Below are 26100 nucleotides of genomic sequence, written 5' to 3' on the forward strand. Positions count from 1 at the left end.
CAAACGCTAATAGATTTTTGAACAAACATTCATACAAAAATTCTCATCAGTACATTTTAACTTTGATGTGTCATTTAAAAGCTGTTCAAAATTATGTTTGCTTTAACATTCGATTTTGAAAAGAATGTAATTTTGGGAACCAAAACCCCCACTCACTGTTAGAAATGTATTCAAGGAAAATTTTCCGTACTTCACCTGCTGTCGAAAACAAACGATTTAACCGGACTAACAATTTGAAAATCAAACTCTTCCCTAAAAGTTTTAAACCAAAATTCTTCTATTGTATGGCCAACTATAGAGAAGTGAGATGTTCAACTTTTGCTTATTTAACCTAGCTAGAGGCTCTTTGCAGGTTGCAACCAATTTTCCAGACTGCAGCTAGAGCTGGTAGCTGATCTGCAAGTCACTTCTTGTTTTAAATACATTCACGGGTGAAGATGTAAAATAGCATTGAGTCAAGATTTTGTGAGCCTATGAGGCAGGGTGCTGACTAGTTTCTGATGAGAGTTTAGTATCCTTTAGGCAGAGGTGGAACAGTACAAGTTGGGACATCCAATAATAGAGGATGACAGAGAGACAGTGTTGATGAAGTAGGACAACTAGTCCTAAAGATGCAGGATGATTTAGCTGATGAATGTCCTAATAAGACATCATTCTTAGCACATTCATACCACTATCATCATCCTTTATATCGACATTGGGTAACCTAAGGCTCTGCAGCTGCTGTGTTACTACAATATATGGGTGTGCCCAGAGATCTGTTAAGTGGCAAAGTAGCAGATTTTAAATGTATGGGTTACTTGGGAATTTGCAAACCTTTTCTGATTTAGTGTTTATGATGTAGATTAAATACTCCATTTACCTCTGAACTGATATAGGCCATTCACACACAAACTGGTGCATGGTAGTATTTTCAAAATCCTTTTTTTTTTTCCCCTTCATTTACAAAAAAAAAACAGCCACAGACATTGATTGATCTCAATTGTGCGCTGGGACTGTGTGGGCATAGTAATAATAAAACCATGGGGTCTGCTAATTCTAGGGATTTGGTTATGAAAACTATATTTATGAATACAAATGATTTAATGTCTACATAATATTCTCTATTTCAGCTCCCTGCTACGCTATGGTGGAAATCTCTCCTTACAGAGTGCAATGAGCGTGAGATTCAACAGCAACGGCACGCAATTGCTCGCCCTGCGCCGCAGATTGCCTCCTGTCTTGTATGACATTCACTCACGACTGCCCGTATTCCAGTTTGACAACCAGGGTTACTTCAACTCTTGTACTATGAAAAGCTGCTGCTTTGCTGGTGACAGAGATCAGGTGAGGAATAGTAGTGCTGAATGATACAATATTAGGCAGCATTAAGCAAGACCGAAAGAAATACTTTTAGTTTACCTAGTTAAGTATTAGAAACAATCTAAACTGCATTTTTTTTTTTATTCTCATTAAGCCTTTAGTGTATGGGACAGCATTAAAATCCAATCAATCTGTTCCATATTGATAATTATAGAGCAGACTGATAGGAGTGTAGCGCAGATAATTGACTGTATAGTAAAACCTTGGATTGTGAGCATAATTTGTTCCAGAAACATGGTTGTAATCCAAAGCACTTGTATATCGAAGCGAAATTCCCCATAAAAAAAATAATGGAAACTCAGATGATTCATTTCATAACCATTTATTCATAAGTCCTTCAGTCTATAGTCCATTTAAAAATATTATAGCAATCTGACTTCAAGGCAACTTCAGGGAATGCCTGGGTAATCTTCCTGTAATGTTGGATCCAAATCACCTCAAGTTGAGATGAGAATCCGACTTAGGGTTCATGCACACTACAGCTCAAAAAAAGCTGCTTTTACAAGCATTTGAGCTTTTATTTCAGTTTGAAGAAGCTTGTGCTTTTTTGTGCTCTTGTGCACCCTTTTTGAGCTTCTTTAAGCTCTTTGGATCTTCTATAAGCATAAGTGTTTTTTTTTTTTTTTTTTCCCCCACAAACCCTCCTTAAAGTCTACGGGAACAAGTCGGATAGAAGTCGCCTTGAAGTAGTACAGAAAACTTTTCTACAGTTGGGAACGACTTCAGTAGTGCTAATTAAGACTGCTCTCATCGACTAAAATTCAATTTCTCTTCTCTTCTCTTTTATACTCAATTGTGACATGCCACTACTCGTATTGCACGATCTAGCTCATTTATCAAGTTAAAATTTATTTAAAAAATGTGCTCGTTTTGTAAACCAATTTACTCGCAATCAAAGGTTTTACTGTATAGGTGTGTTTGTCCTTCTTCCCTATCTAATCTCAGGGTGGGGTGGTCTTTGACTAATGTCTCATTTACACTGGCACTGCCAAATCTGCAATAAGAGAACATTTCTAATCACATATAAATTCATAGAAAGTTGCAAAGGCTTGGCCTTGGGACTTTAAATGAGGTGTGACACGCCCAATGATGAGATATAAAAATGCAAGTTTATTGGTACATACAATGTTGGCAAGTAAACACAGACAGCTGCCGTATTGTCAAACAGATTTGTGATGGTATACATAGTATAATATATATTCATAGTCAAGTTTAGTATTCCATAGAACAATCCATATTGGGTATGAAAATGCATCAGGTAATGATTTTTCAATGGTACCATTTACACTGAGGGACCTTCAGCCGATTGACAGCCTCAGCCCTGTTCCTGTGTGCTGTGTATGTATGCTTTAAACTTCAGCAATTTGAACGGATGTAAAGAAGAAATTGCTACAGGTAAACAGGTACAACTTATGTAAGAGGATTTGTTTCATCCTTGTGTATCACCTGAGGCCAGTCACTTCACTGGGTTTATGTAAGGGTTTACAGACACTTTAAGGTACAGTCTGTTTAGCTTTGTTAAGAGAAAATATAATTCTGTACGTTCAGGATCTGATTAGAAACCGCTAGAAGCAGAAACGCCGAAATCATGGATGCTCAACTTGTGGCCCTCCAGCTGTTGCGGAACTACAAGTCTCATGCCTCTGCTTTTAGGACTCCTGCTTGTAACTTGTCAATGGCTTGCAATGCTTAATGGAACTTGTAGTAAAGCAACGGCTGGGGGGCCAGAAGTCGAGCACCCATAACCTAAATGCGAAAAAGTGGTGATCTGGGAGGCATATACAGGTGCATCTCATAAAATTAGAATATTATCAAAAAGTTAATTTATTTTAGTAATTCAATTTAAAAGGTAAAACTTTTTCCCACACTGCCAAAAGTACCAATACCTGGTTTAATGATCATGGTATCACTGTGCTTGATTGGCCAGCAAACTTGCCTGACCTAAACCGCATAGAGAATATGTGGGGTATTGTCAAGAGGAAGATGAGACACCAGACCCAACAATGCAAATGAGCTGGAAGCCACTATCAAAGCAACCTGGGCTTCCATAACACCTTAGCAGTGTAGCAGTGCCACAGGCTGATCGCCTCCATGCTACGCCGCATAAATGCAGTAATTCATGCTGAAGGAGCCCCAACCAAATATGAGTGCATACTATACTGTACATGGACATACTTTTCAGTAAGCCAGCAATTCTGTATTAAATTTTTTTTTTTTTTATTGGTCTTATGTCCTATTCTAATTTTCTGAGATACATAATTTTGGGTTTTCACTAGCTGTAAGCCATAATCCTCAAAATTTGAAGAAGGAAATGCTTGAAATGTATCACTCTGTGTGTAAAGCATCTATATAAAATGAGTTTCACTTTTTTATTTGAATTAATGAAATAAATTACGGTAACCTTTTGTTAATATAATTTTTATGAGATTCACCTGTAAGTTGTTTATGCTTCTCGGATAACTTCTACTGCATTTAGAAAAGCTAAATACAGGCGTGCCAGCGTGAATCAGGCCTAAAACCAAACTCCAGACAGATATGCATCCAACACCACTTGCCTGCTGAAGGGGCCCTGAGTGGCTCCAAAACGTTGCTACATATCTACAGTGACCACGGAATAAAGCTTCGGACCCTTTCGAGGAATCCTTGATGTGCTGATGACATTTCTTCCCTTTTTAGGAGTCTCTCCCCAAGAAATGGACTGTTTCACCAGAGGTTGAACCCCCCCCCCCCCCCCATCTCCAGGTCGAACAAGGCAACCATGATTCTGGTAGAGTAATCTCTGGCTTTTAAAGGTCCAGCTGACAGGAAGGCAGAATCTGTGGCCCGGTGGCCCGCAATGCGTTCATATTGCTGGGTTGGCACTAAGGCCAGCCCTGGCCATTGCCCTGGTGTCGGAAACACTGAGTGGGCTACACTTTTGCGTCGTGACCTAGAGGGCTCTCTTTGGGGGCGGTGCAAGACCTGCTGCTTCAGGGTGTACCGGAACGGTTTCAAGTTTTTTATTCAAATCTGTTCATGGTCCCAAAGAAGGAGGGTAAGGTACGTCTGATTTTTTTTTTTTTTTTTTTTTTTTTACCTTAAGGTCCTGAACTGCTTGTGCAGGGACAGAAGTTCAGAATGGAGTCCGTTCGCATGCTGATGGCATCCCTACATCAGAGGGATTTTCTTGCCCATCGACATCAAGAATGTTTACCTGCACATTCCAATATGTGCACGACACCAGCGCTTTTCTTCTTTTTGCTGTAGGAGAAGAACGTTATCAGGTCGTGGCGTTACCCTTTGGTCTCGCCTCTGCTCCTCGGCTCTTCACAAAGTGTTGGCCACACTTCTGGTGTTGCTACGTCAGCGGGGGATTGCAGTTCTGGGCTATCTGGACAACCTCCTCTTGCGAGCGGAGTCCTCTACTGCCTTGATGGACGACCTGGAGATCACTATACAGACCCTGAAGGAGTTTGGTCTGGTAAATTACCAGAAGTCTGCTCTGATTCCATCAAGGAAATTGGATTATCTTGGTCTGACTCTGGTTTCATCTCTAGCCAGAGTGGACAAACTCCAGAAGTTGCATGCTGCTATTCATCTCCTATTGTCCAGCAGATCCTCCTTTCAGACTTGCTTGCGGTTGCTGGGCCTGATGGTATCTACCTTTTTTGAGGCAGCCCCATTTGCACAGTTCCATACAAGGTCCCTTCAAAAGGAGATCCTGGTAAAAAGGGACAAGTGTCCAAAGTCTCTGGACAATCGGATCCGGCTGAGCCAGGATACCAGGGGGTCTCTGGTCTTGTGGCTTCGCTTTCCGGCTCTTCCACAGGGCAAATCCTTTCTCCCCTTGAATTGGACAGTGGTTACCACAGATGCCAGTCTGGGTGGGGAGATTTCCTGGGACTGAGCTCCTCTCAGGGTTGTTGGACACTGGAGGAGTCCAGACTGCCGATCAATCTCTTGGAACTTTGGGCAATCCGTCTGTGCTTGTATCACTGGACTGATCGCCTCCCGGTGCGGAATCAGTTGGACAATGCCACGGCGGTGGCTTATGTCAATTACCAGGGCGGAACAAAGAGTGTGTTGGCAGCCCTGGAAGTAGCCGGCATTCTCCGTTGGGCAGAACCCTTAGATTAGCCCTCTCCACAGTACACATTCTGGGAGTGGAGAACTGTCAGGCAGACTATCTCAGTTGGCAGATGTTGGATCAGGGGTCCCTTCATCCGGACGTGTTTCATCAGATATGTCTCCAGTGGGACACCCCCAAGGGGGATCTGTTGGTGTCCTGACTCAACAGAAAGGTGCCGAGGCTTTTGGCAAGGTCCTGGGATCCTCTGCCTCAGACGCTTTGGCAGCCCTGTGGGGCCAGTATCGTCTGGTCTTTTCCTTTCTTCCTCTCAAGCTTCTGCTGTGGCTTTTGCACAGAATTGAGGCTGAGGGGATTCTGCTCATTCTAGTGGCCCTGGACTGGCCTTGTCAGTCTTGCTACGCCGACCTGATGACCGATTTCCCTTTGAGACTGTCTCTCAGGAAGGATTTCTTGTCGCAAGGGCCAATCTTCAATCCTGCTTTAAAGTAGCTGGCTTGACAGCCTGGCCGTTGACAGCCAGGTGCTGAGGGATAGAGGTTTGCTTGGGTCGGTGATTCCGACGCTGCTGAAGGTTAGGAAGTCTACCTCTGGGAAGATCTACCATCGTACATGGAAATTGTACATTTTGTGGTGAGAGTCGCTTGGTTTTCACCCTCGTTCTTTTTCGGTGGCTCCGTTTTGACTTTCTTCAAAGAGGTGTTGAGCAAAAATTAGCCCTAAGTACCATCACGGCCTTGACACTCTTCTTTCAGTGACCCCTAGCCACGCACTCCCTGGTGTGTACCTTTTTTATTAAAGGGGTTCAACATCTGACTCCACCAGTGCGGTTTTCTCTACCACCTTGGGATCTGAACTTGGTGCTTTCAGTTCTCTAGAAGCTTATTTGGGAGATTCCCCTGCTTACACTGTCCGAGAAGGTGGCCTTTTTAGTGGCTATCACTTTTGCTCGCAGGGTATCATAGCTGGCGGTGTTATCTTGTCGTACCCCCTATTGTGGTCCACAAAGATAAGGTGGTTCTTTACCCATGTCCATCATTCCTTCCTAAGGTAGTCTCTGATTTTCATTTGAATAAAGACATTGTGTTGCCTTCCATGTGTCCCAGGCCTAATCATCCTAAGGAATTTGCCTTGCATGCTTTGGATGTGGTTCGGGCGATTTGGGTGTATTTTTCAGCCCGTTTTCCAAGGACCAAATCCACCTTGGACACCAAAAGGACAGTCTTTTCAGAGGTCAGATTTGCTAATTGTGATCAAGATAAGGGCTGTCTGCTTCTTCTGTGAACATTTCCTGATGGATCAGTCAGACAGTGACTCAGGCCTATTCTATCAGGGGTCAGGTTCCTCCTTTCCCTGTAATGGCACACTCTACTCTTATTGCTTCTTGAGTCTTCCGTCATTAAGCATCAGTGGCGCAGGTTTGCACTTGGTTATCGGTGCACACTCAATAATCTACAAGGTGGATGTGTTGAAATCTGCAGATGCTTCCTTTGGCTGCAAAGTTTTGCAGGCTGCGGTTTGCAGGGTCTGTTTATTGTTCAGGTTGGGCTCCAGTTTTTTTGTTGAGCTCCTGTTTACCTGGTTTGCTATTGTGTTTTAGCCTTGGGATTTTTTGTTGTCCTACCCCTCATGTTTGGCACTGCTTGGGGACGTCCCTATGGTTCTGAATAATGGAGAAGCTGTGTCAGTCAATGAACGAAAGAGAAATTGGGATTTTTGACTTACCGTAAAATCCATTTCTCTAAGTTCATTGATACACAGCACCCACCCCTCTATGGAGTTGTATGACTTATGGCACTGCTTGTTACTAAACTGAAGACCTATAGCAGACAGGGGGTGTATACCACCTGGGGCTGCCCATAGGCATAGCCAAGTCTTTTTTTCTGCCCAGTGTTCTACTCTTGTAGGGGGCGATATAACACTATGGTTCTGAATAATGGAGAAGCTGTGTCCGTCAATGAATTTAGAGAAAATGATTTTACGTTAAGTCAAAAATCCCATGTTCTTTCGTTCATTGACGGACACAGCTCTTCATCTTCTTGACTACGTGGGTTATGCTGCCCCCTACAGGAGTAGGACACTAGGCAGGAAAGAACTTGACTACGCCTATGGGGCAGTCCCAGGGGGTATACTCCCTCTCTCTGCTATAGGATGTCAGTTTTTTTCTACCTAGTCAGGAGCAAGGACCTAGTTCCTTGCTGGGATCTCTCCTATTTTAAGTGGAATTTTTTCCTCTTTTTCTTATTTTGTTCCTGTGAGAATCTACAATCAACTGGCAGCGAGCGCACGCAGACCTCAGCTCCGTGCTAGGTTGGCCGCGATATAGCCCCACTGGATGGGGGCTGGCCTGCGATTTAAACGTCAAGGGCGTATACGACCTGGCTTTGGCCTGAGTTACAACGTTCCTCCTGGCCGACAGCACCCATGTTCTGATGGAGCGGTGGTCTTTCTGGAGCAGTGCCCACCCGGTTCCTGGTGTGGTAAGTAGCTGTTCCCCCACCCCTGGAGGATTTTGGGGTGGACCCCTCCTGGAGATGGTTCCTCTCCTTCACTGCAGCGCCCACCCCCCCCCTTTCTCTTGTTACCCCCCATCTGCCCTTAACTCCCCACCATGGGATGGACATACCTTTTAAGACTGGTCTGGGGTGTCGAGCTGGCAATTGGTGGGGGGAGGGGGGGAGCACGCCGCGTGGGACTGGACGATCAGTGTTTGGGAGTGGGGTTGGGCCTGGTGGGAGCGCCTGCTAGTGCCCCTCCTCCTGTTGGGATAGTTTTCGAGCTCCTGGAGTCTCCCCCCAGGAGCAGCCTGGTAGCCTTTTGCTACAGATCAGCGGCCATGATTGTGTAGCCTCGGCGGCCATTTTCCTGTGGTTTCCCAGTTAAGATAGGGGTGGCCATGTTTTTGAAGCCGGATGGGCGGTGATTTGGTGGGGGGAGCCTTTCCTCAGCTCCTAGTGCTGACTCCTGGACCTTTCCTGATCGCCACTTGGTGCTGTAAGTGGTTGATCGTTGATGGTGAGTTGTCGTTTTTTTTTTTGTTTTTGTTTTTTTTGTGGATTTTCTCTCCCTCTCTCTGCTGTAGCAATGGTTGTGCTCTGTGCTGGGCCTTGTGGTGCCACCAGAACCGTAAGTTGTCCCTTGCAGTGTTATACAGCTTTATGTGGTATCCCCTCACCACAAGTGGAGTCCCTGGAGCACCTCTCCTCACCTGATCCCCTCTCAGAGGCTGTCGGACCCTCCGGGTCCCAACAACTGACTGCACTGACAGTGATCCAGGAGTCATTGGTGTCCAAGGTGGATTTGGTCCTGGGAAAACGGGTTAGGAAAAAGCATTCCCCCTGCCTTCACCTGCTTCCTCTGTGTTATCAGATTCTGAATCTCATTCGGCTGCCGGGAAATGTAAGTTACCGTTTGGGGTCTGCATCCACGCACCCTGCATGCTCAGATCATGAGGATGATTCCCCTGCTCCTCTAGCCGAGCATGAAAAGGCGCTAGTGGATACGCTGTTTGTGTCAGTGCGGGAAACCTTTAAAGATGGAGGATGCGACTAAAGCAGCATCGGAGGCGCAGGTCACCTTTGGCACCCACAGATCCTCCAAGGCATGGAATGTGTTCCCCTTTCACGCTTTCTTTGACAATATTGTCACAAAACAGTGGGAGTGCCCAAAACGCATTTTTGCAATCCCTAAGCGTTTTGCAATGCGGTACCCTTATGAGGATTCCCTCCTTAAAAAATTGACACTTCCTCCTGTAGTGGACTCCCCGGTTTCCAGGTTGAATAAAGCCACCGTAATTCCGGTTGAAGAGTCTCTGATCTTTACAGACCGGCTGATAGGAGGTCTGAGGCCTGTACTCGCCATATGTACACTGTGGCTGGTTTGGCACTGAAGCCGGTTTTTGCTATTACCCTGGTGTCGCAAGCTATGACCGAGTGGGCAAAACTTCTACGGACCTGGAGGGGAACAGCTCCCCCTTACCTTTTGAAAGCTGGCGGATCAGTTGGTCCAGGAGCTACAGTTTGTCTGTGATGCCTCTTTGGATTCAGCTCCCTTGATATCTAGACTGTCTGTCTCAGCAGTGGTCCTGCGTCGTATTATCTGGCTGAAATGCTGGTCTGCGGAGCAGACTTCTAGGAAGGCCTTATCCGATCTTCCATTTGTGAGGGATCGCCAGTTTGGAGCTTCCTTGGATGACCTCATCAAAGGCCTCACAAGAAAGAAGAGTACTCTTCTTCCACAGGCTTCCAAGGGTAAGGAACCCCGTCGCAGACGGGGGCCTTTCTTTTCTACCCATAAGAGGCCTTTTCGTCCCTCAGGGTCTCAAAACAAGGGATCTAAGCCTTGCAGGGCCTCCACCGGTGGTTGAGGACCTGGTCTGGCAAGCCACGAGTGGGCTCTGCCAGACCTGCGGACAAGGCTTCCTCTGTATAAAGGGGCGCCCTCATCCGTGTCTGGGGTGGGGAGACGTCTTCCTGATCTGTGGACCTACCTGATACAGGACAGGTTCGTCGACAAAGTCATTCAGTCCGGCTACAAGATCGAGTTTCGATCTTATCCTCCGGAAAGATTCTTCCCTTCCAAACTGCGCTTGTCCCTGGATGGGATTGGTCAAGATTTTTACTCAAACCTGTTTACAGTTCCCAGGAAGGAAGGCAAGGTACGTCCAATTCTGGACCTCAAGGTACTAAACTGTTTTGTCCGGGTACAGAAGTTCCGAAGGAAGTCAATTCGCACGGTAGTGGCATCCCTACACCAAGGAAATTTTCTAGTTTCTATCGACATCAAGGATGCCTACCTTCATGTCCCAATATGTGCTGGTCACCAGTACTTCCTCCACTTTGCCGTGGGCAAGGACCATTATCAGTTTGCGGCGTTGCCCTTTGGTCTCGCCTCCGCTCCTCTGGTCTTAACAAAAATGTTGGCTCCGGTGCTAGCATTGTTGCGTTAGTGGGGGATCGCAGTACTGGGGTGCCTGGACGATCTGCTTTTGCGAGCAGAGTCTCCGACTGCTCTGATGGACAACCTGGTGGTTACTCTGCGAACTCTGAAGGAGTTCAGTTGGATTCTGAACCTTCAGAAGTCTTCTCTGGTTCCGTCCACAAAACTAGACTATCTGGGTCTGACTGTGGACTCTCACACAGACAAAACTGACAAAACTCCAAATTTTGCAGAAGGCAATTCAGCTTCTGCTGTCCAGCAGACGGTCATGTCTTTGGACTTGCATGCGGGTGCTGGGCCTGATGGTGTCTTCTTTCGAGGCGGTTCCGTTTGCACAGTTCCACACAAGATCTCTGCAAAAAAAAGATCCTGGTAAAATGGAACAAGACTCCTCAGTCTCTAGACAATCTGATCCTGTTGAGCCGGAGTATGAGAGTGTCCCTGATTTGGTGGCTTTTTTTTCTCCGCCACTTCATCAAGGAAAATAATTTCTTCCCCTGTACTAGAAGGTCGTCACCAAGGATGCCAGCCTGTCCGGGTGGGGTGTCCTCCTCTGCACAGATTGTGCTCAGAGGGTCTGGACTCAGGAAGACTCCAGGCTACCGATCAATGTGTTGGAACTCCGAGCGATCAGACTTTGTCTGGATCATTGGACGATTCGTCTTCAGGGGTGTCCGGTACGGTCTCAATCGGATAATGCCAGGGCCGTGGCTTATGTCAATCACCAAGGGGGCACAAGAAGTGTCCTGGTGGCTTGGGAAGTAGCTGGTATTCTAAGGTGGGCAGAAGATTTTGTTCCAGCCCTCTCCGCTGTGCACATTCCAGGGGTGGAAAATTGGCAAGCGGATTACCTCAGTCGACAGTTGGACCAGGGGTAATAGTCGCCTCATCTGGAGGGGTTTCATCAGTTGTGTCTCCAGTGGGGTACTCCCGAGGTGGATCTGTTGGCCTCTCGTCTCAACAGGGAAGTCCAGATGTTTGTGGCACGGTCTCAGGATCCTCCAGCTGACGCCACAGACGCCTTAGTCTGGAGTCAGTATCGTCTGATTTATGCCTTTCCTCCTCTCAAACTTCTGCCAAGACTCCTGCGCAGGATCGAGGCAGAGGGGTTTCTGGTCATTCTAGTGGCTTCAGACTGGCCTTGCCAGTCTTGGTATGCCGAACTGGTACGGCTGGTCGCCGATGCTCCTTGGAGACTTCTCTCAGGGAAGATCTGCTGTCCCAAGGGCCAATTTTCCATCCTGCTTTACAGATGACTTGGCTGTTGAAAGCCTGGTGCTGAAGGATAGAGGTTTAAATGATCGCACTTGGAAGACGTACATTGCGTGGTGTGAGTTTCTTAGGGTTCACCCTCACTCCGTTTCAGTGGCTCTGATCTTGACTTTCCTCCAACGGAGGGTTGAGCAGCGCCTGACCTTGAGTACCATCAAGGGCCAGGTTCCAGCCTTGGCGGTTTTCTTTCAACATCCATTGGCCACACATTCCTTGGTGCGTACCTTTATCCAGAGAGTTTGACACTTGGCTCCTCCAGTACGGTCTCCATTGCCGCCGTAGGACCCCTATTTGATGTTGTCATTTCTCCAGAAGCCTCCTTTTGAAAATGCATACATATTCGCCAGCACACCAAGGATCTTGCACAGCAGTCAGAAGAAACTTTTTATTGCAAAAGGATCACATTAGGATAGGTGCAACTTTTCCGAGTCACGCAGGACCCTTTCGTCATCACATGCCCGACGAAGGGGTCCTGCGTGACTCTGAAACGTTGCACCTATCCTAATGTGAACCTTTTGCAATAAAAAGTTTCTTCGGACTGCTGTGCAAGATCCTTGGTGTGCTGGCGAATATTTTATGTATCCGTGATTGATCCAGTGTCCAGCTGGTGATCGCTGCAACACCCACAACTGATGTGCCTATATCCAGGAAGGTGTGCGATAGGAATATGAACTATTCCTTTTGAAAATATTAGTGAGGTTCCCTTGCTTACCCAGAAGGTGGCCTTTTTGTTATCTATTCTTTGTGCAGGGTGTCAGAGCTTGCAGCGCTGTCCTGTCATTCACCTTACCTGGTGATTCACAGAGATAAGGTGGTTCTTCGCCCATGTCCGTCGTTCCTTCCAAAGGTCGTCTCTGATTTCCGTTTGAATGAAGACATTGTGTTGCCTTCTCTTTGTCCCAGAACTAAAGATCCTAAGGAAATTGCCTTGCATTCCCTGGATGTGGTTCGGGCAATCAGGGTGTACCTGGCAGCTACGGAGTCTTTTAGAAAGTCAGACTCACTATTTGTTCTCATGGATGGACCTCGCAAAGGGTTGGCTGCTTCTGCTGAGACCATTTCCAGATGGATCAGACAGACAGTGATTCAGGCTTATTCAATTAAGGGTCAGGTTCCTCCTTTCACTGTTAAGGCGCACTCTGCTAGGGCGCTTAGTGCCTCCTGGGCCTTTCTTAATCAGGCGTCAGTGATGCAGGTTTTTAAGGCGGCCACCTGGTCGTCTGTGCTTACGTTCACAAAGTTTTATAAGGTGGATGTGTTGGCATCTGCAGATGCTTCTTTTGGCCACAAGGTTTTGCAAGCTGCTGTTTAGAGGACCTGATCCTCTTTGAGGGTGTGTTTTTTTTTTTTTTTTTTTTTTTTTTTTTTTTTTCAGGGGAGCTCCATTTGTTTTTTATAGTTGAGCTCCATGTTGCCTGGTTGGCTATGTTTAGCCTTGGGAAGTGTTTTGTTTTTTCTTGCGGTTCCCACCCTTCATGTTTGACACTGCTTTGGGACATCCCACGTAGTCAAGAACATGAAGAGCTGTGTCCGTCAATGAACAAAAGAGAAAATGGGATTTTTGACTTACCGTAAAATCAATTTTTCTGATAATGAACGGACACAGCATCCACCCTTCTATTGAGATGAGTTTTTTCCCTCTGACACTGCTTGTAACAAAACTGAGTGCCTATAGCAGAGAGTGGGAGTATACTGGGACTGCCCCATGAGCATAGACAAATTCTTTCCTGCCTAGTATCCTACTCCTGTAGGGGGGCAGCATAACCCATGTAGTCAAGAAGATGAAGAGCTGTGCCCGTCAATGAACATCAGAAAAATGTATTTTACGGTAAGTCAAAAATCCCATTATTTGCCCGGAGTATAACTTTAAAGCACAATAGAGAAAATTGAGGTCAGTTCAAGGCCGTTTCATCTGACGAGCGCCTGGATTAGAAAATGATCTGAATGCATTTTTGCAGCAGAGAAAAATGACGTCTTTCAGCTGGGATATGAACTGTTTGCCCTCACTGCCACTTTGATATTAATGTACGGAAGAAGTGCTATCTATATATTGTAATTGCATCCTTTCTGTTTAGTTCTAGTGTTCACTGATTCTTTGCCCCATCAATTCTTAATGGTTCCACCCCCGTCTGCAGAATTGCAGTCTTTGATAGGTGTTACTCCCTTATGTTTTTCAGCTAAATAGCATAATAGGATGCTCTTATACTAGGTGTGTTTTCTGTGCATGTACAAATATTTGGAAGAGTATAATACGAGAGTGGAGAGGGGATGATTTTATTGGGCTGACTATTAAAGTGGTGGCCCCGTACAGTGGATAAGTGGTCAGCACTTCTGCCTAGCAGCACTTGGTTCGCCAGTTCAAATCTCAACCACGACGCTACGTGCCTGGGGTATGCATGTTCTCTCTGTGTCTGAGTGGGTTTTGTCCTGGTACTCTGGTTTCCTCCCACACTCCAAAGACATGCTGGTAGGTATAAATGTGAGTTAGGGACCTTAGATTGTAAGCTCTTTGAGGGCAGGGACTGAGGAAAATGTATAATATACAGTATATGTAAAGCGCTGCGCAAATTGACAGCGCTTTACAAGTACCTGTAAGAAATTAAATAAAACACTTTTCTCCTCCTGGGCCAAAACACGTTGTGGTAAAAAAGACTTTGTAACCTATGTTTGACATGCTCCTATAAATACTTATGTCTGTTTGCTGCTGTTCAAGTGGCATACTTCAATAATTCTGGGCTCAGACTGTGTAACCACAACAGTGATCTGTGCTGTTCCTTCACTCCCGCCTCCTTCTGTTCTTGTCATATTTCTATAGGAGTGAATAAGGAATGCACCTTTTACCTTCAGGACAAATGCTGCATGCACAAAGCCAGCTTGACAGTTTTACTGTAAGCAGGCAGATGTAGAAAGATGCTTAACTCCTTGTATGAGACGAATTCCTCATCGCTGCACCTACAAAGAATATCTCCAGCAGCACAATCCCATACTTAGCATGCTTATGGATTACAGCTCATGGAACTTTGGCCTAGATATCATGCTCATTTATTATCTCTGTCAATCTAGATAGGAACGTGCAAGGCGAAGATGAGAGCAATCAGCTTGCTGATCTGTTCTCTTCCATGTCGCATTCCACGGAGAAGACCAGTATTTTTCACTGTGTCCTCTCCTAGTGGGCCCCAGTGATTTACACTATAGCGTTCACCTTCATAGCCCTAATCCATTTTGGGATTTGCTTCCATGTAAGGCAGCTTTCTGCCTACCGGTGCCTGGAGACTTCCCCACCCCTCTAATTGCTTCCAGGAAAGCAATGTGGCCCTTGTGAAATGATAGCAGGACTCTGGTTTTCATGGCTTCTGTTAACATTCCTTCCAGACATCTCCTTGTAGCAGAACATGCTCACAGTTCATATCAAACAGTCTGTCAGCACCCGCCTGCCCCTGGGGCTTGAAAGGCAGAAGGTAAAAGGATTTGTTATCCTTGGGCATCTGTACCGCCCATGGAATGTGCAGGGCTTGTGTACACAATGTGCTCAGCTGATGGCTCAATCCCTTCCTTACTGCTCACAGTTTATAATGAAATCAGCATGGCTGGGTCTACATACAAATATTTTACTCTTTAAAGCATAACATTTATTATTAGATGCAAGGTATAGATGCATCAGGCCCTTTATGGTTTTCCGTGGTCAGAATAGATATTTAATACTGCCATCCAATGTAACAGTGTTTTCAGTGTACTCTTCCACAGCCAATAGATGGGCAGATATCTTCTCAAGAGGGAAGACCAGAAGAAAATATATCTGCCTGTGCTCACATTTCCTATTCTAGTGCTGGGATCCACCACCACACATGGTTGCACTAACAGCTTATTCATAGCCTGTACTCTTCTCCATGGAAGGAAAAGATGAGGACACATCAGTTTGGAAGTTTCCCCTGTAGGTTATCAAGTGCCTCTGTCTAAAGTGGTGACTTTTAACCACCAGGCCATGGTCTCTCCCCTGGGTATTCAGCTAGTGGCAGATACCTTAACCTCTCAGTGTCTCCCAGATCCCAAAGTGCCCTCCCAACCTCCCATATTGGCCCACAGTGGCCCCAGGTTCCTGGAAGCCCTCAGCCTCCACAGTGTCATTCAACCTCCTTCGATGCTGTCCAGCCTCCCACAATTCCCCTCCAGCCCACCATAGTCCCCCAACAGTGTCCCATACAGCCCCCCCCAAACCTCACATAATGCTCCACAACCCCCTCCAGAAACCTCATCCCCTACAGGGTAACCAAGTTGGCTGCAGAGTTTCCTAAGCCCCATCTTGAGCCTTCCCACATTTCAATATATGCTTTGCATTCCCAAACTTGTTCTTTAGTGTTGGAGCATAGGAAGTTTAAAAAAGAAGTTAACCGCACCCTGGTCTCAAAAAGGTTTACAAACACTGATCTTAGCACTCATCAAGAACCACTGATCTAAATACTCGTCATCTCCCTCTTAAAAATTATACCATACTAAATAATGTATCTAGTCATTTCTGTTTACTCATGACTTTCTTATGTCTGTTTGTATGATTTATTACTAAAAATTGACAAATACCTCTGTTTAAAAAAAAAAAGAAAGAAGGGGGGGTGCTGCCACCTCCTAGAGTCAAATGTTACAAAATATAGTTTCTCAGTCTCTGGTATGCATAGCCTTAGGGTCTCTTTAGCATGAAGAGTGCTTAAACCTGTCAGACTATACAGACTACACAAATTAAATAACACTTTGTATAGAACCTAATTAATACAGCTGTTAGAGCATGTGCTCAACACCATATATTTACCTGTAGCGTGACATCGGCACCTTTCTGTTGCTTTGGGGAACATAGGTGACGGTTTAGCATAACTATGTATGTATTTTGGATAATTAAGATAAAAGGTAGACAAATTCGTGATTATTTTTAAAGGGTATTGCCTATAGTGGAAACAGCCATGATTGTGGAGCTACAAACTGGAGCCTTTCGGATAGCATATATGAGATAGGTTTGAAAATAAACCTATTGTTATTCATTACAACCAATCAGATGTTCCCTGTTTTTCTGATTCACACTGAAAAACTAAAAAAAAACTAATTGATTGCTTTGAGCATGCCTATAGGCAAATGAAGATAGAGCTGAATGTCTACCTTATCTTCTAACTAGACAAAGCTCCATGACCTAAATTGTAGCAGAAGAAATATGTTCTCTATTGCAGCCAAGCTGTTTGTTTTTTTCGTGCTTGTGTCCTAAGGTGGTGGACCTCTTCTCCCTTATGGAGAAATCACTCTCTTAGCTTTACCAATTTGTTATTTGACTTCAGAACAGCAATATAGGCAGTGCATCCTAATCTGTTACACCTAAGTAAAATCTTTGGAGCAGTACCTGGGCCCCACACTGTAGGAATGGCCTGTAAAGTTGCATTGGACACTGGATGCTGCTTGGCATTCACCTTGACACTTGATGGAATGTGTGCAATTAGCCACAGGGTGCTATACAGGTCCAGGGCTGTGGTCCATTCATATGAAATGCAGGCTCTGAAGACCCCTTTGTGTATTCACACCATAATAGGTGAAGCCTCGGCTTCCTGGTGGGAACGGGCAGGTGGGTTGGGATAAAGCATCCCAAATACACCCAAGCCCATCTCTAACAGGGACCAGTTACGTGGACAGTCACCCTGTTTGTTTGATCAAATTTGTTATCTTATTGGTTGCTTTTAGCATTGCCTTCAGCTCAAACCCACCAGTTCTTGCCAACTATACCTCAACCACAGACACAGTTGTAGCATAAAAAGTCTGCAGAGTTTTTGTGAACAGCTGCTCAGTACACCCTGCAAAGTTTGTCTGTTGGACAGGCTGCTGTACACTCTGACCGAAAGTCATCCGGTTCCTGATGAACTGGCAGATTTTCGGGCAGTGTATATCCAGCTTTACTGTGGTCGATCAAATACCCTTTAAGTGCATAGTCTTAAATTGAACTTACTTGAACCAAGAATTGTATTACTTAACAGCCAGTCCAGCCAAAACTGATGGAAGATGTTGCGGAGCAAAATAATCTACTGGCTTCTAATGTCACTCAGGATCTGAATAAGTTCCCCCTGCCATAGTTCCCAGGCATACTTCTACACCTCACTCCTGCAGCTGTAACAATCCTAATATAATAAACTTAAAGGGGGATTAAAACTCCCTTGTAATGGTCTAAACAGGCAAACATAGCCAATAACACATTGAAGAAAAACTGAGGTCGGCAGGTGACTCAACTTGATGTCATCTACTTAAAACTGAATTTTGGATGGGTCAACCCATTTAATTAATGTGTGTAATGAATTAGTTGCTACACTTCCAAAATGTGTTTGTTCATTGTGTGCCTAGACAGGTTAAATCTCCTTTATTTGCTCTAGTTCCCACTCCCTTGATTACATCTGCAGACCCCAAAACTTGGATGAAGAAGCATTAAATCCACTGGGCAATTTGGCTGATAGTCTGGATGATTTCATTGAAAATGTTATTCCTAGTTCTGCAGCTAAAGATAATTATTTTAAATGAAAAGTGAAAAGTAGCTTGTCTGTGTTATGTAAAAGAGCTGCATCTTAATATGCAAGTCAATGTAACCTCTTAATTGCCAAAGTATATCTCATTGCAGCCTCTGGGAATGATTACATTGTATTTTTACTTCACCTTCCACTGCAAAGCTACAAATCTTAGCTGTTATAGTGTTCTATCTGTTTTATGTATCTTATTCTTAATGCAATATGAGTAGGGATGTTGTAGATAAGTAGAGAAAAGTGGGAAGATTGCCCATAACGCCTAGTCAAGTTTTGGCTTTAATTTTTAAACCTTGATCGACAGATGCCATCTGATTGGCTGCTGTGGACAACATCTTCAGTTTTTTCTTTCCTCTGTCTTTCATAGATAGTTTTGTCACATATTGGTCATGTTTGGTAAGTTATTCTGAATACTTTTCCAATATACTTTTATTTCAGTACATTCTCTCTGGCTCTGATGACTTCAACCTGTACATGTGGAAAATCCCATCCAGCCCAGAAGCAGGTATGTAAATGTAATTGTGAGTCTGCAGACTGGACCTCATCTCAGACAGGAATTGCCAGCGTGTGTTTGGAGTTTATAGGCCACATTTACCTATGCTGTGTGTATTCTGTGTACTTTGAACTGTCATAGAAACCGGATTACCTCTCTTTGTATAGTGTTATTAAATTTCCATCACAGGAACTTGTAGACCTACAACCTTTGGTGCCATTTTCTTGCGCACTTAACATTATCTTGTTTTAACCTGACTTACTATATTGTGCAATTAAAGCGGAGTTCTACCCTGGGAATACTTTTTTTAATAAAAATTCCCCCGGGACAGTCAGGGCTAGTGCATTCCACAATGGCTAGCCTCTGATCTGTCCCGGGTTGCACTTACCTTTTAGGAGAAATACTTACCTTGAAAATGTATTGTCCAGCGCTGCCATTTCAGGTGTGGGCAGCTTGAAGCCAGCGCGATCCTCTTCTGTGTCCTCTTCCGTCTTCTTCGGTCCCACGATGCACTGCACCGGGCACGCTGTCACTTCCGGTGCGCGCGCGTCATCCCTCCACAGCTTCTGGGCATGCCCAGAAGCTGTTTAGAAGGGAATGACGCGCACGCACCGGAACTGACGTCGGGGCCAGTGCAGGCGCATTGATTCCTGGGAGCGATGACGTTCAGCTCCCAGGAATCATTGCAAAGCCAGGAAGTGACGAATCGCCGTGGCCGCCGAGAGGAGGAAGTAAGGTAAGTATATTTTCTTCTATACGAGGTAAGTAAAAAAAAAAAAATTGCGATTATCCATTTGTTTTTCAGGTGACCCGGAGCGAGAAGATGGAGGTAAGTATAAATTTAGGGTGGAACTCCACTTTAAGTTTATAAGAGGTAATCTGCATTACAACTGATGAACAGAAATATATTTGTTCTCAATAACTACAGACAAAAGCTGCGTCTACAGAAGCCTACCTTGTACGATGGTAGATCTGGCCCTGGGTATACATTTAATTATTAGAATTCTCAATTATTCAGTGCTTCAGGTTCCACCCCCAAATTTTCTTATCTCCCCTGCTTAAGTATAGCAGCGTGAATCAGAAACCAGCACTCTATTCATAAAGCTTAAATGTACTATAACAATTTTCTCCAATATAATATCAGATCATCTTGTAGTCCATGTAAATGTGAAAAATCAAATCTTCCCTTTGTTTCTGTGCCCCCAGTGTGAATAAACTCACCAGATATTCTGACCCTTATATACTGTGTATGGGTAAAAATCAGAGGCGTTGCAAATATCTTTGTCGCCTCCAGATGTCTCTATCCTTTTTGCCGAAACTCCCCTGATATTCCACTGTCCTTTTGGCACTCTCAGCATCTCATTCAAAAAACAAAAATACCACATCCATGGTGTAGTATAATTTATTAACCAGTGTATTTACAAAAATAATATGCTTTCAAAATAGTTCTAAGTGTGTTTATCTAATCCTAAATCTGCTGGCACCCCCTTCTTACTCCTATACTAACTAACATGTAGTAGGAAGCTGTATATACTTGCCTATACTCAGGGCACTCCGGTCTGGTCACATGATCTCCCAAGCGGCCAGCTTCAGGGGAGAGGAGAGAGCAGGTACAATGACTGCAATGCCTTAGCAGTGATGTCACCACAAGACTTACTATGGGGCATCTGTTGTCGGCTGTCCATTCTCCTCTTTGCAACTGGCACTAGGAGCAAATCATGGAATGCCCTGAGAATAGGTAGGTATACACATCTTTCATCTACAGAGTAGTTAGAATGGGGATGGGAGCAAACTGAAGATTAGATTGGTTTAGGCCACTTCCACTTTAACAGATGCATAACATCATCATCAGCAATAGTTTGTGTCCTACAAAAAGCAAGCTTAATGCCTCCTACTGTGTCCTGTGACTTTGTACAACCTTGGCAGGTTGTATCCACAAGAAGTGGAAAAGATGGGGGGGGGGGGTGCGCGAGTTACTAAAACTGGTGCACACAGAAGAATCTGCATACTGTAGTAACTAATCAGCTTCCAGGTTTTTTTGTCAAAGCTTAATTGAACAAGCGGAAGTTAGAAGCTGATTGGCTACCATGCACAGGTGTACCAGTTTTAGTAAATTCCTCCCATAGCACCCCTGCAAGCACAAATAGGCTAATTTCTTTCCAAGTTGAGTAGAATATTGCATCACTATTGAGTTATAAATTACTTGGAAGACTTGAAACTAACTTGGAGCTATCAATCACTTAGTATAGAACAGGAATTTCTCTAGCATTGTTCATGTGTCTCAGAGGTATTCAGCAGCTGGAATGGTATATACATGTTACAATTTGTTAAAGCATTACAGCATGTTATGTCTTTATTTCGTTAGTATGATGTCAAATCAGAGTTAATATCTTGTAGGTGGACCAGGCAGAGTTGTAAATGGTGCTTTTATGGTACTGAAGGGACATCGTTCGATTGTAAATCAAGTTCGATTTAACCCAGACTCCTACATGATCTGTTCTTCAGGTGTTGAAAAGATTATAAAGGTAAGATGCAAAAAAACAAAAAACTATAGATCAGTGTTTAGAACGGAGATGTTCATGCAAAAACTGTAGGTATCTCAATTCAGCCGTGCATTGTCGGGACTAATTAAAGGTGAGTTGTTTGGCTGTTGGAATTTAAGCTGGCTATTGATCCATCTGTGACCAATCCTATTCAAGAGCAGTCCATCTACTGTTCAACTGCTTATGTATGGGCTTGCTGAAAAACGTTTGTTCGATCAGTGCTGCACCCAATAGGAATACAATGAGTGGATTCTCGCAGCCACCTCAAATGTGTGGATGGGGGAATTGGTTGAGATTTTTTCATTCAATCCACTGGCTAAACGAAAACACTGAGCCTCGTATGGCCAGTTTTACTATAGTATTAAAATAATTATGGCCTACAGAGGAACGGGACATTTTAGAATATACATATAAATGACCTGTTTTATTTGAATACTATCAAATAGTATGCTTTTTATGAATATTAACACTTTCCTGACCTAAAGCTTCAACACCCATTCCAAGTTTAGCAGCACTGGTATTTGTCAGTCAGTCTGACAATGATTATGGCTAAAGCTGGCCACATCTGGCCATCACAAGGTGTCATTTCAAGGAAAAAAAGAAAAAATCATGGAGCTGGGTGCAGAAATTCTCAAATGAGATATATATACATATATACATTTTTCTTCCCCCCTGGGCTCTTCAGTGAGGTGCTTTCTTCCTCCAGCAGTGGTTATGAATACTATAGAGACTGGTGCCACATAATGAATGTAACACAACTTTCTGCAGAATTTTGATCTCAGAATGGCTAGATGACTAACCCTCCAGGGGAGCTCCCAATAAATGGGCTGAATGACCGCAGTGCTTTGGATTTTCAAGTATACTTATAAAAGAGATTGTGGAGGTAATTTTTTTTTAAATAAAACCTTGAATTGCACAGAGAGGCCCCAACTTTCCTCTTCCTGGGTCCTCTGCTGGCGCTCCTGGCTCCACCTCTCTGTCCTGTGGCCCCTTGGTAAGCCGCTTCCCATGGGGGCACTCTTGCATGCTCGCTCCCCCGAGAGCCCCGCTGCTGCATCCATTGACACAGATAGCAGAATTCAGCCCCCCCCCCTCCCCGCTCCCTCATCACTGGCTTTGATTGACAGCAGCGAGAGCCAGTGGCTCCCGGTGCCCCAGCAAAGCCAGTGAGACCCAGAGGTGAGAGGAGAAAAGAGCTGCAGACTTGCACAGCACTTGATCGAATGAGGGCTCAAGTAAGTAAAAGGTGTGAGGGGGAAACTGATGCTTAAACAAGAAATGCATTTAGGAAAAAAAAAATGTTTAGACTTTAGAACCACTTTAATCCGATGTTGGGTTTTAACTTGACTAGTAAGTCAAGCAAAAGAGTTTATTTTGTGAGGTATGTGCATCCTAGGCTATGCTAAGAGTGTATATATAGCATATTACTATACCTTGGATTAGGATTACCTGTAACAGGGTATACTTGTCTGTGGAGCACATCTGCATTGCATCTATTTTGTTTCTTGTATTTAAATCTTTTTTTTTTTTTCTTTGAGGTTTGGAGTCCTTACAAGCAACCAAACTGTACTGGGGACCTTGATGGTGAAATAGAGGATGACTCTCGTAGTCTGTACACCCATGAAGAATACATTGGACTTGTGCTCAACAGTGGAAGTGGTTTGTCACATGATTATGCTAACCAGTCTGTCCAGGAAGACCCCCGAATGATGGCCTTCTTTGACTCGCTGGTGAGGAGGGAGATCGAAGGTTGGAGCTCTGACTCTGACAGCGACAGCACAATTTTACAGCTCCATCCTGGAGTCAGTGAACGCTCTGCTTACAGTGATTCCGAGTCATCAACCTCATTACCTTCTTCTCCAGCACAAATTCCAGGGGAATCTGATGATGCTGTCCACGCAGGCGAGTCACAAAGATCATCAGAATCACCTTCAACAAGACCAGGGCTTACATCCCAAAAATTGCGATTACTGGCCTTGAGAAAGTATCAAGACAAACGACTTTCAGCCATGTCCAACAACTCTGACTCAGAGGATAATGCTTGTGAAACGGAAGCAGAGGGTGAACCTTTCCCTCGCCCTCGTTCCCCAAGTCCTGAGGAGGAAAGATCTAGCAGCAGCAGTAGTAGTAGCAGCGATGAAGAAGACAACCTTAATGAACGGAGGGCCTTAATGAGGCAAAGAAATGCATTAAGGCAGCAAAAGAAAGTAAATAAGGAGGAAAAGACTAAACCTAATGTAGAAAGTGCAGCTGCCCTAATTGGTGAGGATGTATATGATTATCCTCAAATTACAGTAGATGATGTTTCAACGTCTGCCGAATCCTCACCTGACCGAAGAGGTCCTAGGGAAGTAGACCGAAAATCTTCACTGTGTACCAGCATAGACTCTGTAGAAAGGAAAATCTACAAAGCCTACAAATGGCTTCAGTATTCTTATATATCTTATTCTAAAGGTAAAGATGGTGATACTTCAACGGGTGATGGTGACAGTGAGGATGTGAGACCAGGAACCAGTGGAAGGAGTAGTGTATTACCACCCACAAATGAAGCCGATCATATGTCAGGTCCGCTTGAATGCAAAAACCATCCCAGTGACAATGAACAGCTTATGCACAAAGACTTCTTATTAGAAAGCCTTAACCTCCGCAAGAAGTATCAAACTGAACCTCACTCCTGGTTAGAGGAACTTGAGAATTCTTCTCAAGACACAGGCTCTATAGAATGCCCATCAGAAACTAAAAAGGTAAATGGAACTGCAGTCCACACATCATGCTCAGATGATTCCTGTGATCAGCATGAGACTAGTGTGGTACAAACTGGCACAGAGACACATGAGCTCACAATAAACCAGCAATCTCCTTGTCCTGAGAATAAAAGCACAGACAATAACCTAAGAAACCAGGAGGGTGAAATGGAGGCTGAGGGGGCAGATATTCCTTGTACTAATCATCAAAGTAATGGTCATTTGCCCCCTCATTGCACAGACTGTAATAGCACTGGGCAGAGTTATGGAGAACAGTCAGGAAGGTGCTGTCATAGTTGCTCCAACATGGAGACTACCAACCCTGCTCAGACATCAGTGCACAAAGGCATGTGTTTACCTGAAGTGGGCTCTAATAGGAGTACCAAAGATAACAACATCACATGTCATACAAACTCTGGGGGTTTGCAGCAGTCTCCAAGTGGACTAAAGAGACAATGGCAGGAAGAATCTGAAAGTTCTTCTCCTGAAAAGAAAATGAAATTCTAAGTTCACCTCTCTTCATGTTATTGAAGAGACCTTAAAATGTGTGTACAATCTGGTTCTGAAATCTGGGGCTATGTGTATTTGATCGCTTAAGCCACTGTTTGGCTTTGTGGCATAGCCAACATTTAGTTTGCACTAAAGGAATCCTTGTTTTCTTTAATCCGATTTTATAATTTGGTTTCTCTCCCTATACATTTACTTGAGAGAGCTGGCTTCTGCCAGGGTGACTTACTTCTGTGGCTATAGATAAAATATTGGTGCGTATCACCACCTGTTCGTGTGGAAGAAATGCCGTGCATTGGCAAACAATCTGAAATGTAACAGTCTTTAAATATTTTTTTATTTTTTTCTGTACATTGCCAAAGCAAACACTTTATTAATTGGATATGAATATTTGTGACAATAACTTTAGGAATTACCCATCAAATTAAAGAAAACATTTTTTTCATATGTGTATTTCTTTCCAATTAATTTTGGGGGTGATTTTGGATGACAAATTATTATATTTGGGAGTTATCAAGTAATTGGTAAGCCCTGTTGTTAAGGTCATCAAAATATATTATGAATATTAAAGTGACGCATGTCATTTTCTTTCTGTCTAATAGTATCTGTGCATAGAGGCTGTTGTGAGCTTTGTTACTCCCCCGGTCTTGTCGGAGCTCTCTGACCATCCCTAGATAGCAGGCTTTTGAATTCAGACTTCTGAAGGCAAAGTTGATTTTTTACAGACTTTTCACACCTTCCTATTAGTGAGAGAGCTGCGACAGGAGAGGTTGGGCAAAAAGAACTTCTGACGGCCTCTGTGCAAGAGTGGTGGCATGGGTCACCTTTTTGGGTTTTTTTTTTTGGAGGGGGGTCTCATCCAAGACTGTCCACAGTCCTATGTACTATGCAATTCCCTTAAAATTCTTCTTCCATTTGGTGATGTCTATATGAGCCATTCTAAGGCATTGGTCCCATGGTATGTGCCAAAGAGAAAAAATATTCAGGCAGAGAAGCTTTTTGGTTGCCTCTACCTGAATGTCCTTTCCTTTTGCTGTTGAAAGGTATTCTATGCTGCAGCAAAGACACATAATAGTTCGTAAAACGCATCCTTGTCAGCTCAACTGATTTATACCTTTTTTTTCTTAAGAACCTAGACATCACTTTATTTTATTCCTGTTCACCCCCAGCATTTACTTATCCAAAACTGCTACTAGACCAATTTGACAGTTGCCCCACCACCATGGGGTTACATTGAGATTGCCTGGGCAGCTAACATTAAAACTATTGCTTAAAGGAAGAGTAAGTAAAGGACATCAGGGAATTCATCTTCAGAAGTGGATATTTGTATAACAGAGGGACTTGTGTTCCTGTTTGTGCAGTCATCTCTAGGTCTCCTAATACAGTTTATTTGCTGTAAATGGTGAACATGTACACATTATTTATGGATGCATTTGTACCAGTGACCTGATAAATGACATGGCCGAGTACCAGTAAGGCTATTCAGCGTGCCTGTGCTAATGGGTAAATGAGAGACCACACACAGGCAAGTTTAGGGTGGAGGAACGTGACTGACCTCAACCCAATAGAACACCTTTTGGGAGGAATTAGAGCGGAGACTGCGAGCCAGGCCTTCTTGTCCAACATCAGTGCCTGACCA

At 44.2% G+C, this 26100-nt stretch overlaps 1 protein-coding gene across 1 annotated transcript in view; it reads left to right on the forward strand.

Annotated features, from left to right (window-relative positions):
* The window catches only part of DCAF5 (DDB1 and CUL4 associated factor 5), a 62298-nt gene extending 37398 nt beyond the window's left edge, over nucleotides 1-24900 (forward strand). The window contains exons 5-8 of the mRNA XM_082275419.1: nucleotides 1113-1326; nucleotides 18613-18679; nucleotides 21065-21192; nucleotides 22749-24900. Coding sequence (XP_082131545.1) covers nucleotides 1113-1326; nucleotides 18613-18679; nucleotides 21065-21192; nucleotides 22749-24461 — 2122 coding nt within the window. The 3' untranslated portion in view covers nucleotides 24462-24900. The remainder of the gene's footprint in view (nucleotides 1-1112; nucleotides 1327-18612; nucleotides 18680-21064; nucleotides 21193-22748) is intronic.
* The last annotated feature ends 1200 nt before the right edge of the window (nucleotides 24901-26100 follow it).

This window comes from Pelophylax lessonae (assembly GCF_965119305.1).
Source record: "Pelophylax lessonae genome assembly, chromosome: 13".
In the NCBI taxonomy this organism is placed as follows: domain Eukaryota; kingdom Metazoa; phylum Chordata; class Amphibia; order Anura; family Ranidae; genus Pelophylax; species Pelophylax lessonae.